Genomic DNA, 14,627 nt, shown 5'->3' with positions numbered 1-14,627 from the left:
CTCTGAGTTTCCTCTCTGGGGAGTATGTGGGAGTTTGTTTTACCTTTAATGAGCAGGTTCTGAGAAACACACGTGCCATAAATACATGTTTGTGCCTTAAATACATGTTTGTGCCTATAACTTGGGGCGCTATTTTAATCTCCAAACACGAAGATAAACTAAAATCTTTTATTTTACTGCACAGGCGGAATCAACAGTAACATTGTGTTACTCTCTACATCAACACAATCATGTTTATATTGAAGTTATAATAATTCTTCACTCAGTTCTCTCACTGCCGTGTACCCCCGCTCTCTCACTGCCCTGTACCCCCGCTCTCTCACTGCCCTGTACCCCCGCACTCACACTGCCCTGTACCCCCGCTCTCTCACTGCCCTGTACCCCCGCTCTCTCACTGCCGTGTACCCCCGCTCTCTCACTGCCCTGTACCCCCGCTCTCTCACTGCCCTGTACCCCCGCACTCACACTGCCCTGTACCCCCGCTCTCTCACTGCCCTGTACCCCCGCTCTCTCACTGCCGTGTACCCCCGCTCTCTCACTGCCCTGTATCCCCGCTCCCTCACTGCCCTGTGCCCTCCGCTCTCTCACTGCCCTGTACCCCCGCTCTCTCACTGCCCTGTACCCCCGCTCTCACACTGCCCTGTACCCCCGCTCTCTCACTGCCCTGTACCCCCGCTCTCTCACTGCCCTGTATCCCCGCTCTCACACTGTCCTGTACCCCGCTCTCTCCCTGCCCTGTAGTGTCTGGCACCCCCGCTCTCTGTCCAGTAGTGTCCGGCACCCCCGCTCTCTCACTGCCCTGTACCCCCGCTCTCACACTGCCCTGTACCCCCGCTCCCTCACTGCCCTGTACCCCCGCTCTCACACTGCCCTGTACCCCCGCTCCCTCACTGCCCTGTACCCCGCTCCCTCACTACCCTGTACCCCCGCTCTCACACTGCCCTGTACCCCCGCTCTCACTGCCCTGTACCCCCGCTCTCTCACTGCCCTGTAGTGTCCCGCACCCCGCTCTCTCTGTCCTGTAGTATCCTGCACCCCGCTCTCTCTGTCCTGTAGTATCCTGCACCCCGCTCTCTCTGTCCTGTAGTGTCCTGCACCCATTACTGTGCTGCTGTCTGCTGGTTGATGTGTGACTTCGGGTTGGGTTTTGCATATACTGAGTGTTTATTTAGCCCCCAAATCTCCTTGCCTTGTAAACCAGTGTGTGGGAAGAACGCACGTACACACACACATCACTCTGCAGGTACTGTATTTATATGTGCACACACTGCTCTGTATGTATCTATATGCACGTGCACACACACACTGCTCGGTATGTGCCTGTATATATACACACACACACACACACACACACACACACACACACACACACACACCTCTGTATATGCCTGTATGCACACTCATCTGTATATGCTTGTATGCACACACACACACTGCCCTGTATATGCCTGTATGCACCTACACACTGCTCTCTATGTGCCTATATGCACACACCAACGGATACTTCTTTAAGTATCTCAGAGCTGCCCACGCCGGGGGCTTGATGTGTATAATACATAGGGACAGATATTGGGCTGTCCGGTGGCCCCTGCTGGGTGGGTTACACATTGCTGTTCCTGCAGACTGGGTGCAGGGAGTGTGTGCCGGCTGGTCGTGTGTGTTTAATCTCACACAAGCCCCTCTTTGTTCCCCGCGCTACCCGCAGTCACATGACCTCCCTGCTCCTAACTTGTTTATTTTTGTAACATTTCAGAAATCAGGTTTTTTACAAATAGCTGTCTGAGCGAAAGGGATCCAGTGAGTCTGTGCAGGGCAAGATGGGTGTGATGGGGGAGGGGGGTGTATCATTGTGTGTCACTGGGAGGGGTGTCTATCAGTGCAGTGCGTTATTTTGTCACTGTGAAGGTTGCCTATCAGTGTGTCAGTGTGTCAGTGTGTGGCATGTATATCGGTATGTATGTGTCACTGAAGGTTGTCTATCATTGTGTGTCACTGTGTGAGGGGTGTCTATCAGTGTGTTATTGTGTCACTCTGAGGGTTGCTTATCAGTGTGTGTCAGTGTGAGGAGTTTGTGTGTCACTGAGGGGTGTCTATTAGTGTGTGTCACTGTGTGAGGCGTGTCTATCAGTATGTGTGTTAGATACCCTTCACAGTGACACAGACTTTCCTAACAGGCACACAATGATAGACACCCCTCAGTGACACACACACACGGATAGACACCCTTCACAGTGACACAGACTTTCCTATCAGTGTGTGTGTCACTGAGGGGTGTCTATCATTGTGTGTCTGTTAGGAAAGTCTGTGTGTCACTATGAGTGGTGTGGTGATACTGTGATAGTAATCGTCTGTCACAATGTATCTTTATGCCTGAATTTGTCATACCTTGGCTGAAATTTAGTGGGTTTCTGGAACTCTACACGCAGCGTACTAAAAACAGTTGTCCAATAAATCGTATCACAACCTACAGTGAATTTCCACTTCTCTGGGCTCAGTACGTCTGCTAGACATACAAGATATACACATGTTCATGCAGGTGTGATACTGCGCCTGTGTTTAGGGCGACTGTGAGATATAGTGACAGTACCTATACCACGGGCCACGTGATGAAATAAAGACACGTTCCTATTACAACCACTCAGAACCACATCTGAGTATTACTGCTTGTTAATTATTGTTCATCTTGGTCAGATTAAGTTGGATCTGAGCAATAATGGGTTATTATTCCAGGACAGGGCAGTGTGCCCTGCACATCTGTAAGCAGCAACCTGGGGAACTGGGGCAGATTGCAGGGTAATTAATATTGCTGTGCTGTTACTTGGAGGTGGTATAAAGGTCAGTGTGTTAATGCTGCTGTAAATCTGTTATATAAGACATGTCCATTGTGTTTATCCCATGTTAAATTAAGACACTGTTTTTGGTGGCGGGGTCAGTAGAGGTATATTGCCGTGTGTCGTGGATGGGGGTATGCTGTAGGTTAGTCTGGTGTTGTGTGTATTCATTATTACATAGTTATAGTCTAGCAGGACGTGAGTTCTAGTCCCTGGTTACACACGGATCAGGACATGTGCCAGTTCTGGTCCCTGGTTATACACTGAGCAGGACGTGTGCCAGTTCTGGTCCCTGGTTATACACTGAGCAGGACGTGTGCCAGTTCTAGTTCCTGGTTATACACTGAGCAGGACGTGTGACAGTTCTAGTTCCTGGTTACACACGGAGCAGGACGTGAGTTCTAGTTCCTGGTTACACAGAGCAGGACATGTGCCAGTTCTAGTCCCTGGTTACACACGGAGCAGGATGTGTGACAGTTCTAGTTCCTGGTTACACACTGAGCAGGACGTGTGACAGTTCTAGTCCCTGGTTACACACTGAGCAGGACGTGTGACAGTTCTAGTCCCTGGTTACACACTGAGCAAGACGTGTGACAGTTCTAGTTCCTGGTTACACACTGAGCAGGACGTGTGCCAGTTCTAGTCCCTGGTTATATACTGAGCAGGACGTGTGCCAGTTCTAGTTCCTGGTTACACACTGAGCAGGACGTGAATTCTAGTTCCTGGTTACACACTGAGCAGGACGTGTGCCAGCTCTAGTTCTTGGTTACACATGGAGCAGGACGTGTGACAGTTCTAGTTCCTGGTTACACATGGAGCAGGATGTGTGACAGTTCTAGTTCCTGGTTATACACTGAGCAGGACGTGTGACAGTTCTAGTTCCTGGTTACACACTGAGCAGGACGTGAATTCTAGTTCCTGGTTACACACTGAGCAGGACGTGTGCCAGCTCTAGTTCTTGGTTACACATGGAGCAGGACGTGTGACAGTTCTAGTTCCTGGTTACACATGGAGCAGGATGTGTGACAGTTCTAGTTCCTGGTTATACACTGAGCAGGACGTGTGACAGTTCTAGTTCCTGGTTACACATGGAGCAGGACGTGTGCCAGTTCTAGTTCCTGGTTATACACTGAGCAGGACGTGTGAGTTCTAGTTCCTGGTTACACACGGAGCAGGACTGTCATGGTAGAGGGGGTCTGGCCCGGGATTAAAGGGGTTACAACCCATTTGGCCACCCCCTACTCTCACCTGGGAAGCGAGGGGTTAACTGGACTGTGGTCCAGTAATGTTTTTACCTTGCTTCAGCATCCTAATGTATATTCCCCTGTAAAAATGTATTGTTTCTGTTCCAGTGTTTGCCCCAACACATACACTGGGATTGATGCCGGAGGCTTAAGGGGTTAATGAGCTGCAGTTTAGGAAAATACAAATATGTGTGGTGTCTTTTCAGAAATATCTGGGCTTCAACAGGCTTGATTGAAGTTGGGTGTGAAAAGTAAAGAGGGGGTTTAGTGTACAGTATGTAAATACCTAATTGGCAGGCCAAAAATATATTGCTGGTAGAGACAGCTAGGCCCAGGTCTGGGGCATTGGGTGTGAAATATAGCACCTGTGACAAATGTTCTCTACACAGTCCCAGCTTCAAAGGATTTCTTGACACGGGGTTATGGGGGCCAGGGGTGCGGTTACACAAGGAGATATCAGAATGAGTGACCTTATTAAATATAAGAATACCAGGAGATGTCCTCGGCTGAACATGCTAAAAATTACATATGTGTAACCGGGGGACCGAGCCGCAAATAACGATTACAGACACATGATGTCTAGCAGGTCCTAAGAGACAGATATTAATATCTCTCTTAATTTTAGTATTACACAGTAATATTTAGTCTGTAATATTTAGTCTCATTGGGAGCGTCATGCGTGCCGGAATGTATTAATATGTCTCGCGTGCCAGTAAGTACTACTGAACTGAAGTTATTTAGATAGGAAAAGCAGTTTTTAAACGTCCTTGGGTGGGAGGAGTTTTACTCTGGGGAAAACTGTCAACCTCACCATTTATTTATGAGAGGGGCTGGGTTTAGGTTGTGTTCAATGGGAAATAATTGTATAAGAACCAGGCTCAGCCTATGGCTATTGTCTTTCGTGTTTTGGGATTATGAAGATTGCTGTATGAACTGCCAGTCCAGATTGACTGTTTCATCATTCCATCTTAAGTAAGTGTCTATATCTTGTTTGTTATTTGTACTATCTTGTTGTGTTCACCTTTTTCAAGGAATCAATTATATTTGATCATATCTAAGCCTCGTTCAGTTCAACCCAGGTATTTTTGGTGTATTATTATAGCCCGTCATAAAGTTACCGTCACAATGACGTGTGACAGTTCTAGTTCCTGGTTACACACGGAGCAGGACGTGTGACAGTTCTAGTTCCTGGTTACACACGGAGCAGGACGTGTGACAGTTTTAGTCCCTGGTTACACACGGAGCAGGACGTGTGACAGTTCTAGTTCCTGGTTACACACTGAGCAGGACGTGAGTTCTAGTCCCTGGTTACACACTGAGCAGGACGTGTGACAGTTCTAGTTCCTGGTTATACACAGAGCAGGACGTGTGACAGTTCTAGTTCCTGGTTACACACGGAGCAGGACGTGTGACAGTTTTAGTCCCTGGTTACACACGGAGCAGGACGTGTGACACAATTATATTTATTGCATGTTATATGCCGATGTCCATACAAGTTTGTTTCATGCACCTAGAACCTATTGTACACGAGGAGACTGCGCCAGGCGCACACATGATACCGGCACGGCAATGGATCTTTTATACAGCGGCCGCAGCACTCACCGGCTGACCCAGAGCATGAGGTAACACAACTCCTGCCTCTCCCCTCCTCCCACCAACCAGCAGCACAAAGTGACAACACAAGGCCAGATCCAGAGAGAAAGACAGTGTGGGGGCCGTAGCATGATCAAGACAAGACATTCGTCACCCACTCATTGGGGTTTATTCATTAAATTGTGATAGTGCCGCTCGGGGCACTATTGCACGGAATCTCGCATTGAAATGAACAGGCGTCTCTGTGCGATAGTACCCTGGTCAGCATGAACACAGTTCAGTGAGTAAACCCCTATTGTGTGCACACAATATTCACACTCGGATATGAACACACAACCCAACAGTCACACAAACGCATCCAAAATACACTGGCACTCACTATTTACAAACTATGACAGTCACATGTAACTTGCACACTTCGCATAGTTACTCACTCGCTCTTCACGTACTGTGACGCTAATGAAATAATCACACACTAACACGCTTTGTTCACACAATGACGCACACAAGTCATACCCAACAGAAATAATGTGTATGTCAGCAATTAATGACACACGGACGCAAAGACTTGCGCTGTGTGTAGGCAGACAGATGACACACAGTGTGTAGTACAGGTGAGTTGGCACAGGCTCTGGCACAGAGGGGCAGATAGTCTAAATGACTGGTGCAGATACACTGACACCTTTGGCTTGGATCGGCTTCCTTATTCTCGGTGTCTCAGGAACACAAAGCCAACGTGAGAGGAGGTTTTGGTTTATTTGGCATGAGAGGTATCTTTGGTCAGGGAGGGGTCAGAGGGTGCAGCACAGGGAGGGGTCAGAGGGTCCTACTCAGCCCTTCACTGGCGGTGGGGCTGTGTAGACACGTGACATGGCAGTGCTTGTGTGTGCATTGACACAGGACAGTACGTGTGTGTGTGTGTGTGTGTGACAGGGCAGTGCGTGTGTGTGTGTGTGACGGCAGTGCGTATGTGTATATATATATATCTCAGGGCAGTATGTACATGAGACAAGAGGGCAATATTTATGTGTGTATGAGACATAGGACTGTGTGTGTTTGTGTGCGTGTGACACTGGGCAGTGTGTATGATAAGGCAGTGTTTTTACTGCATAGTAGCTGTATTGGTCCCAAAAATGTGACATCCTGTGCAGTTTGGGATGAAGGATATCACAACCTACAAAGAGTCTGTGCGAGTTTGTGTGTGATGGGGGAAGTGGTTGTGCACGTGTGTGATGGAGCTCTGCACACATCTTTATATGCTTACACCGTGTGTGTGTGTGCGCACGCACGTACGCGCGTGTACCATGTGCTCACATGTATGTATGAGGAATGCCAGCAGTAACATTGATCCAAAACACACAGAACAAAATAAATAAAGTCTGGTTCTTTTTGGTACCTTCAGAAGTGATCGGGCAGAAGAGCTAGCAATGGAGGGAAGTGTGGGGCACACAGGGACTCCAAACCCTGCCCCATAATGCACTGCAGGGGCAGGAGTCCAGAACTTCCCCCAAAATGCAGTGGCAGGAGGAGAGAATAGTGCACAGTTCCCATGTTGCACTGTGGATAATAACACAGGACTAAAGCCCCATCCTCTTCAAGGTCAGAGGTCACAAGTAGCGTCAGTGCTCGTCCCATCTATGTCCAAGGGAGCAAAGGATTGTGGGAGAACTCCTCCTGTCTGTGAGTCGCTGAAGTGCTGACAGTCCGACAGAAAACCCCCCTGGAAGGATGGGGGTAGGGTCAGAGGTTCGAGTCTCTCTCTGTGGAGGTTGGGTGAGGCTTGGTTGGGGGAGGGGGAGAGAAAGGGTGGAGGGTACAGTTGGTCTCTGTTAGAAGTGCTGGACTTTGGGACGAGAGAGGGAAGGGGGGTCGTAACTCGTAGGGAACTGGAGCCATTAGGGCAAATCTTCCATGGGTGTCTCTGACTCCAGGTCCTGGTCCTCGGGCAGCGCTGTGTTCTGATTGGTCGGTGCTGAGAGGGAGGCAGGTCTGACATCCTCTTCGGCCGGCTCCTCCTTAACGTGAACGGAGGAGTGACTAGAGGGTACGGGTGGGAGAGAAAGTGAAGAAGGATCAGAAGGAAGAACTGCCCCCCTTCCTGTACGGGGCAAGTACCAGTATTGGGGGCACATGCAGGGGACATTGCGGAGGCGGGGTACCTACATTGGCAGGGGTGGACAGGTGGGGGAATATGGAGGTGTGAAGACAGTTGGGGGGCTGCACCTGTATTGGGGTGGGGGGGCCTGACCCAGTGCTTTGATGAGGGGGTAGTGCCTGTATTGGAGGAGGCTGGGAGGGTATTACTTACATTTGGGGGACAGGCAGGTGTGTTAGGGGGGCAGGACCTATATTGGGGTGACAAGCAGGGAGAATTTTTTTTGGGGGGGAGGAGGTTTAGTACCTGTATTGGGGGGACAGTCTGGGGCTGCTCCCGTTACTGTGTCCGGGTTCCCCAGTGCTGGTAACATCGTCGTGACCCCCGTGGAAGCCGCTGACTGAGCTGTTCAGCAACGGGAAGCTGCTTTCTGCCAGAGCCGCCTGGGAGTGGGAGGGGGGGGGGGAGTGGGAAGAGAAAGGGGAAACCGTTATATGGGGGGGAGGAAAGGGAGACTTATACAGAGTGATGGGGGGAGGGAGGAGTTTGCTATACAGAGGGGAGATCAGACTTATACAGAGAGACAGTGGAAAAGGGGGACATAGGGGGAAACGGTTATACAGAGATGCGGGGGGCGAAGCTGTTACACAATGAAAGGGGGGGATTGGAGGGCACTGGGGAGCAAGGGCGATTGCCACAGTTGCTGCTGTGTGATTGGACGGGAGGGTAGAGCACACTTGAACTCTGCATTGTGATTGGGTGAGAGGAATGACAGTAATATTAGGAAGGGGAATCTCACCTGGTAACTGGCATTTAAAACTCCGTACCCCAGGCCGGAGATCATGTTTTTAACGAGGGTCGGGCTCCTGCACACAACACAGCAGTAATTAGAGGTGCCGAGGACACACATTTCTGCAGAGCATTGCACATCGCTGAGACACTCTGCAGACCCCGCCGCGGCTGTGCAGTTATTTAACCCCTTGAAGGGCCTGCCCTTTACCGTCTGTAACAAGGTTCCTTCGCGTGTGAATGTTTTCTTAACTACACGAGATTTTGAGCAGTTCAGAACTAATGCATTGAATGGAAGGGACAGATTCCACGGAAGAAATCCCACGGAAATGGGCTTTAAATGAATGTGTTTGGGGCCGGGAGACTGATAAACGGCTCCCTGGGTGCCTCGCTACGCTGACTCACGGACGAAACGAGGTTTCATGTCAGTGACAAAGCATCCAATTGTCTTCATTACACGTGCTGGTAAGAGATGACTGGTGCTGCCACCTGCTGGCGATGACTGGTGCTGCAGCGTGTAATATGCAGTATGTAACATGTGTAACGTATGCTCTCGTTCCTCTCATGTAACACGTGTCCTCGCTGCCCTCACAGCATGCGGCACACGGCTGGACTCACCCAGTCATCTTTGGCGGTCTCCTCTTTTGGTATTCCAGCTCGTCCACTGTCCACACGGCCCCCTTCACGTTCTCCACGCGCACAAAGCACTTGTGCAGGCTGAGGTTGTGCCGTACGGCGTTCTGTGGGGACGGCGCAAGTGTTATCCCCTTATACTGCACTAGCTATACACACACACACACACACACACACACACACACACACACACACACACACACACGCGCGCAACATCAACAACTATAAGCAGCACCCGCCGTATCCGGCACATAATACCAGATAGCCTGCCCGGTCAAACCCACCACAGGGCTCTGTGTCCTGCCCGCGAGCTCAGGAACGTCAGTGAGTACGAGTGTGAGTAGAATAAGGGAGTGTGAGGGGGAGAAGGGAGAAAGTGTGCACGCGCCCATATACTGTATGTATGTATACCGTATGTCTGTGTGACCATAGGTGTGTCAGTTTAGCATTGCAGAGTCTTCGATATGAAGCCCCGATAAGGGGAAGCGGCTTGTAGGGCTGTAGCCAAATCGGTCATGCCATTTGCAAAAAAAAATTTTTCATGCCCTGCATACACACGCACACCACCAGCCACCCACACACACTGGCAACTGTATACAGCACCGACAATACACACATATACAGCAACAGCCACATACAAAACACACAGCACCAGGCCCCTGGTAGCAAAAGGGTTAATCTGTCATCATATATGGCACCTTTCACCACGAGTGCCAGCTTCAGGGACAGTGACATAGCGCCCTGACAGCTGCCTCCCCAATTTGCTGCTGTCTGTCTCATTACACATGCTAATTTCCACGTAATTAAACGCTCTATATTTTAGTGAGTCCCATGAGCTGTGCCAGTTCTTAATTACAGAGGGGTTAATCGCTGGGCGTTGGGGCCCGCACGTACATATTACTGCCCCTCACTAAATCTCCTGCACACAAATGATATGACCCCAATTTCCAAGCAGCACCCCGTTCTCTCACTCTTGGCCTCGGCTGGAGATGAGAGACTAATTCATTAGGCTAAAACATTAACAGCAATTTGCGAGGTCAGGTGGGGGTTAGGCAAGAAGAGCCCAGAGTGGGGGGTAGGGAGAGGTACAAAGTGGGGGGGGGGGAGGGAGAGGTACAGGGTAGAGGGGGGAAGCGGGAGAGGTGCAGGGTGGGGGGTGAGGAGAGGGAGGGAGAGGTGCAGGGTAGATGGGAAAGATGGGGGGAGGGAGAGAGGCAGGAAATAGAGCAAGAGAAGAGGACAGAGCAGGGAGGGGCGGGAGAAAAAGGATGGTGGGTGAGGGGGGATAAAGGAGATGGGGAAGAAAGGATGGAGAAAAGATGGGAAAGAGTTTGTGAAGCCTGTCTCTGTACTACGCTTGCATCAATGTTACCTCTACAAAGTCAGCACCGCCCCTGGCTCTCCTTCACCCCTTGCTTTCCCCCCAGATGTTGTGACTTCCAGCTCTGTGACCTCTGAGCGAGCTCATGTTTTAGTGGCCAGTCTCTCACTAACCTTCCATGTGGCAGTGTTCCTCCGGAAGTATGCAAACATACGTGTGAACCAGTTGTAGATCTCGTTCAGCGTCAGCTGCCTATCTGGTGTGTCTAAGATGGCCTGAGAAGGGGATGGCGGGAGGAGAGGGGTTAAGCGAGTGGCAAAACTTCCCCTAGAAACCCTCTCATGACAACCACCCCCACCCCTCCAATCTGCCTGAGCTCTCACCTGCCGAATGAGGGAGGCGTATGTGAAGGGGGGGCGCACCTCAGCATTCTTGTAGAACTCATGATTCTGAGCAAGCTCTGAAAGAGAGGGAGGGAGAGGAGAGTGACCTGGGGGAGACAAGGAGAGCGCGAGCATGAGAGACAGTGAGAGAACGAGAGCAACAAGAGGGAGCGCAAGCATGAATGAGAGATACAAGGGAGAGAGATGGGAAGAGAGAGATCTCCAGAGACAAGAGGGAGTGCAAGCATGAATGAGAGATACAGGGGAGAGAGATGGGAAGAGAGAGATCTCCAGAGATAAGAGGGAGTGCAAGCATGAATGAGAGATACAGGAACAGAGAGAGATCTCTAGAGACGAGGGAGCACAAGCATGAGTGAGAGAGAGACCAAGAGAGGGAATGGGGGGTAAAGGGGGAGAGTGAAAGAATGAGAGTTAGGAGGGACAGAATGAGAGACTAATTAAATGTGAAGAGGCTGAGTCAGATGGGTAGAGAGGGTGTGCGCCCCGTGCCTGTACCTGAAGATATCGGGGTGCAGAACTTGTCCACAATCCTCCTGCGCACCGGCCCCATGGTGGGCAAGCTGGAGGAGCTGATCACAGACGCACCCTGTCTCAGGGGAGTGATTGGTGCCGTGGCGGAGGTGGGGGGGTGAGGTAAGCCGTCTGGGAAGGTGTCGGGGGATATTTTGGTGAGGGAGGCGCTGGAGACCAGGTTCAGCTGCGGGGAGGGGGGAGAACGGCGAGAGTCAAATGGCAGCTGGGGATGTAAGACAAGAAACCACGGAGGGATGGAAAGAGAGGGACAGATGAAAGGTGAGGAAGGGAGGAGGGGTATAAATGGGACTGGGGAGGTTGGGCAGGGGGTCACTCACTGGTTGGCTGAATTGCTTTGGTTCGGACGGTCTCATGTGTAGATGGGTCATCATGGCCTGTAACCGCTCACTCTCCTTCGTCAGCTGATAGAGAAACCATACAATCAGCTTGTATGTTTAACAATTAATGTCACTGCACAGAATAGGGGTGCAGGAAGAAGGCCCCCCATTCTTGCACGCCGGGCTCTGCACTAACCCATGTACCACGGCTCCGCACTGCCCCCTGTCTCACGGCTCTGCTCTTTGCACGCTGGTGCCACTACTGTTATCTGTGACTGAGCTTATCCTCACCTGGATCTCCAGCTGCTGCACCACCTGCATCTGTACTCTGCACTGTGCCGTGCTGCGATCATCCAGCGCGTGCTCTGTGTTCAGGTGCCTGCGCAAGGTCACATGACAGGTATAAATGGATGATGCATGCAGCATACATACAGCAGTATACTTATTTATTTATAAAATGTTTTACCAGGAAGTAATACATTGAGAGTTACCTCTCGTTTTCAAGTATATCCTGGGCACAGAGTAAGACAAATAATACATGGTTACAAATACAGTTACATAAATGAACAAGGTATACATTATATACAAGACATAGCATGCACAGATAATATATATTATAGGTGTATGTAACAGTTACAGACCAGATTAAAATGTGAGACAGCTTTAGTTTTGAAAGAACTTAGACTGGTGGCAGTTTTGTGAGTCTCGGGTAGGTTGTTCCAGTTTTGGGGGGCACGGTAGGAGGAGGAGGAGCGGCCGGATACTTTGCTGAACCTTGGGACCATGAACAGTCTTTTGGAGTCAGATCTCAGGTGATAGGTGCTGCATGTGGTAGGGGTGAGGAGCTTGTTCAGATAGACGGGTAGCTTGCCCAGAAAGTATTTGAAGGCAAGACAGGAAAGGTGAATTTTGCGCCTAGACTCTAGTGATGACCAATCTAGTTCTTTGAGCATTTCGCAGTGATGTGTGTTGTAGTTGCATTGGAGAACGAAACGACAAATTGAATTGTAGAGGGTGTCAAGTTTGCTAAGGTGGGTTTGAGGTGCCGAACCGTATACTATGTCTCCATAGTCGATAATTGGCATTAGCATCTGCTGTGCGATACGCTTTTTGACCAGCGGACTTAGGGAGGATTTATTCCTATAAAGTACACTTAGTTTGGCATAGATTTTGGATGTCAGGGTATCAATATGCATTCCGAATGTTAAGTGGGAGTCAAACCATATGCCCAGGTATTTAAAACTAGTGACAGGTGTTAGGGTGGTGTTAGCAATGGTTCTGATCTGGAGCTCAGTCACTGGAAGCTTTAAAAATGTAGTCTTGGTCCCAAATACCATTGTTACAGTCTTGTCAGTGTTTAAAAACAGTTTGTTGTGGGAAATCCAGTTTTCGAGTCTCAAAAAGTCAGACTGAAGTATGTGTTCAAGGTCAGAGAGGCTATGGCTGTGCGCAGATAGGATACATGTGTATTGAAGCTTCCTTGCAAGCTGTGGTAATATCATTGATGAACACTGAAGAGTAGGGGCCCCAGAACAGAGCCTTGCGGAACACCACAGGTGATATCCAGGGGGTTGGAGTTAGAGCCAGAGATGGACACATGTTGGGATCTACCTGATAGGTAGGACTGAAACCAATTTAAAGCATGCTTACCTATTCCAGAGCTCTGGAGTTTGTTAAGCAGGATAGCATGATCAACTGTGTCAAAAGCCTTTGCAAAATCTAGGAATACTGCACCAGTGAGTTGACCCCGTTCCATTCCACACTGGATTTCATTGCAAACTTTTAGCAGGGTAGTTACGGTGGAGTGTTTGGGGCGAAACCCAGACTGGAATTGGCTAGGGAAATTTGTCTTGGTATAGTAATCGCTTAATTGGGAGTGAACACATTTTTCCATGACTTTGAATAGTATTGGGAGAAGAGAGATTGGCCTGTAGTTTGAGACAGTGTTTTTGTCCCCACTTTTGAAGATTGGGACAACTTTGGCACTTTTCCAGGTCTTGGGGATATGGCCTGCAGACAGGATAGAGTTTACTAAGGAAGCAATTGGTTTGGCAATGGCTGGGGCAAAAGTCTGAGGAACTTAGATTGCAGTAAGTCAGGTCCACATTGACTGCTTAGTTTTAATTTTAGGAGCGCTTGTGTAATCTCCTCTTCGGATACTGGGCCAAATTGAAAATTGTGGGCAGTGTTGGGAGGGTTTGGGGCTATGCGGATACTCCCAGGATGAGATTCAGGTTTGGGGTTTGTGCTGCGTTTCGCTAATAAGTTAGCAGCACATCCCACAAAGTAATCATTGAATGCATTTGCAATGTCAGTGGGGTTTGTCAGAGTAATATCCCCCTTAGTGATATTACTTGGTTGTTGATGGTTAGGAGGCTGAAATATGTTGTTGATAACCTTCCAGAAGTTAACTGGGTTTGATGTATTCTGGAGGAGATTGTCAGAGTAATATTGTGCTTTTGCGTGCCTTAGGGCTATTAACGTGTATATACAGTATACAGTACACACATATACATACTTTTTTCACACATACCTACTGCTATAATTACGTATATATAAAGAGCATGTGATTTGCGCGCGCACACAACCTGCGCTTATCCCTTTGGGAAGTATGCAGCTGGTAAAAGGATTGGCCTCACATTTATGGAAAACAAAGAACAATTCCCGCACTCCTACCAATTTGAGCTAAAATATACTAGTGACATGTTTACATTTAGAACCCAAGGCCGCGCTTATAGTGCCGGCGACGTCGCCTAAATTTTAAATTTAACTTCCGCAATGGCGACGTCGCCGGCACTATAAGCGCGGCCTTGGGTTCTAAATGTAAACATTTCACTAGTATATTGGCTACTAGTTCAGTGACGTC

General features: G+C 49.4%; 1 protein-coding gene and 1 long non-coding RNA gene across 18 annotated transcripts in view; one reads left to right on the top strand and one right to left on the bottom strand.

The window, feature by feature from the left end:
- Window positions 1-14,627, top strand: part of LOC142502528 (uncharacterized) — a 34,070-nt gene that overhangs the window by 815 nt on the left and 18,628 nt on the right. The window lies entirely within an intron of this gene.
- The window catches only part of FOXP4 (forkhead box P4), a 211,714-nt gene continuing 202,609 nt past the window's right edge, over window positions 5,523-14,627 (bottom strand). For 15 of the 17 annotated variants that reach the window (XM_075613618.1, XM_075613620.1, XM_075613621.1 and 12 more), the window contains 9 exons: window positions 12,053-12,140; window positions 11,762-11,845; window positions 11,406-11,607; window positions 10,890-10,996; window positions 10,680-10,781; window positions 9,171-9,292; window positions 8,563-8,629; window positions 8,070-8,206; window positions 5,523-7,705 (listed from right to left, as the gene is read on the bottom strand). In XM_075613618.1, the coding sequence (XP_075469733.1) occupies window positions 7,564-7,705; window positions 8,070-8,206; window positions 8,563-8,629; window positions 9,171-9,292; window positions 10,680-10,781; window positions 10,890-10,996; window positions 11,406-11,607; window positions 11,762-11,845; window positions 12,053-12,140 (1,051 nt within the window). In that variant the 3' untranslated portion in view covers window positions 5,523-7,563. The remainder of the gene's footprint in view (window positions 7,706-8,069; window positions 8,207-8,562; window positions 8,630-9,170; window positions 9,293-10,679; window positions 10,782-10,889; window positions 10,997-11,405; window positions 11,608-11,761; window positions 11,846-12,052; window positions 12,141-14,627) is intronic. The other 2 variants (XM_075613631.1, XM_075613633.1) reach the window with 1 other exon arrangement.

This window comes from Ascaphus truei, chromosome 9, assembly GCF_040206685.1.
Source record: "Ascaphus truei isolate aAscTru1 chromosome 9, aAscTru1.hap1, whole genome shotgun sequence".
Classification (NCBI taxonomy): Eukaryota; Metazoa; Chordata; class Amphibia; order Anura; family Ascaphidae; genus Ascaphus; species Ascaphus truei.
This window is presented reverse-complemented; position numbering and strand designations above follow the sequence as displayed.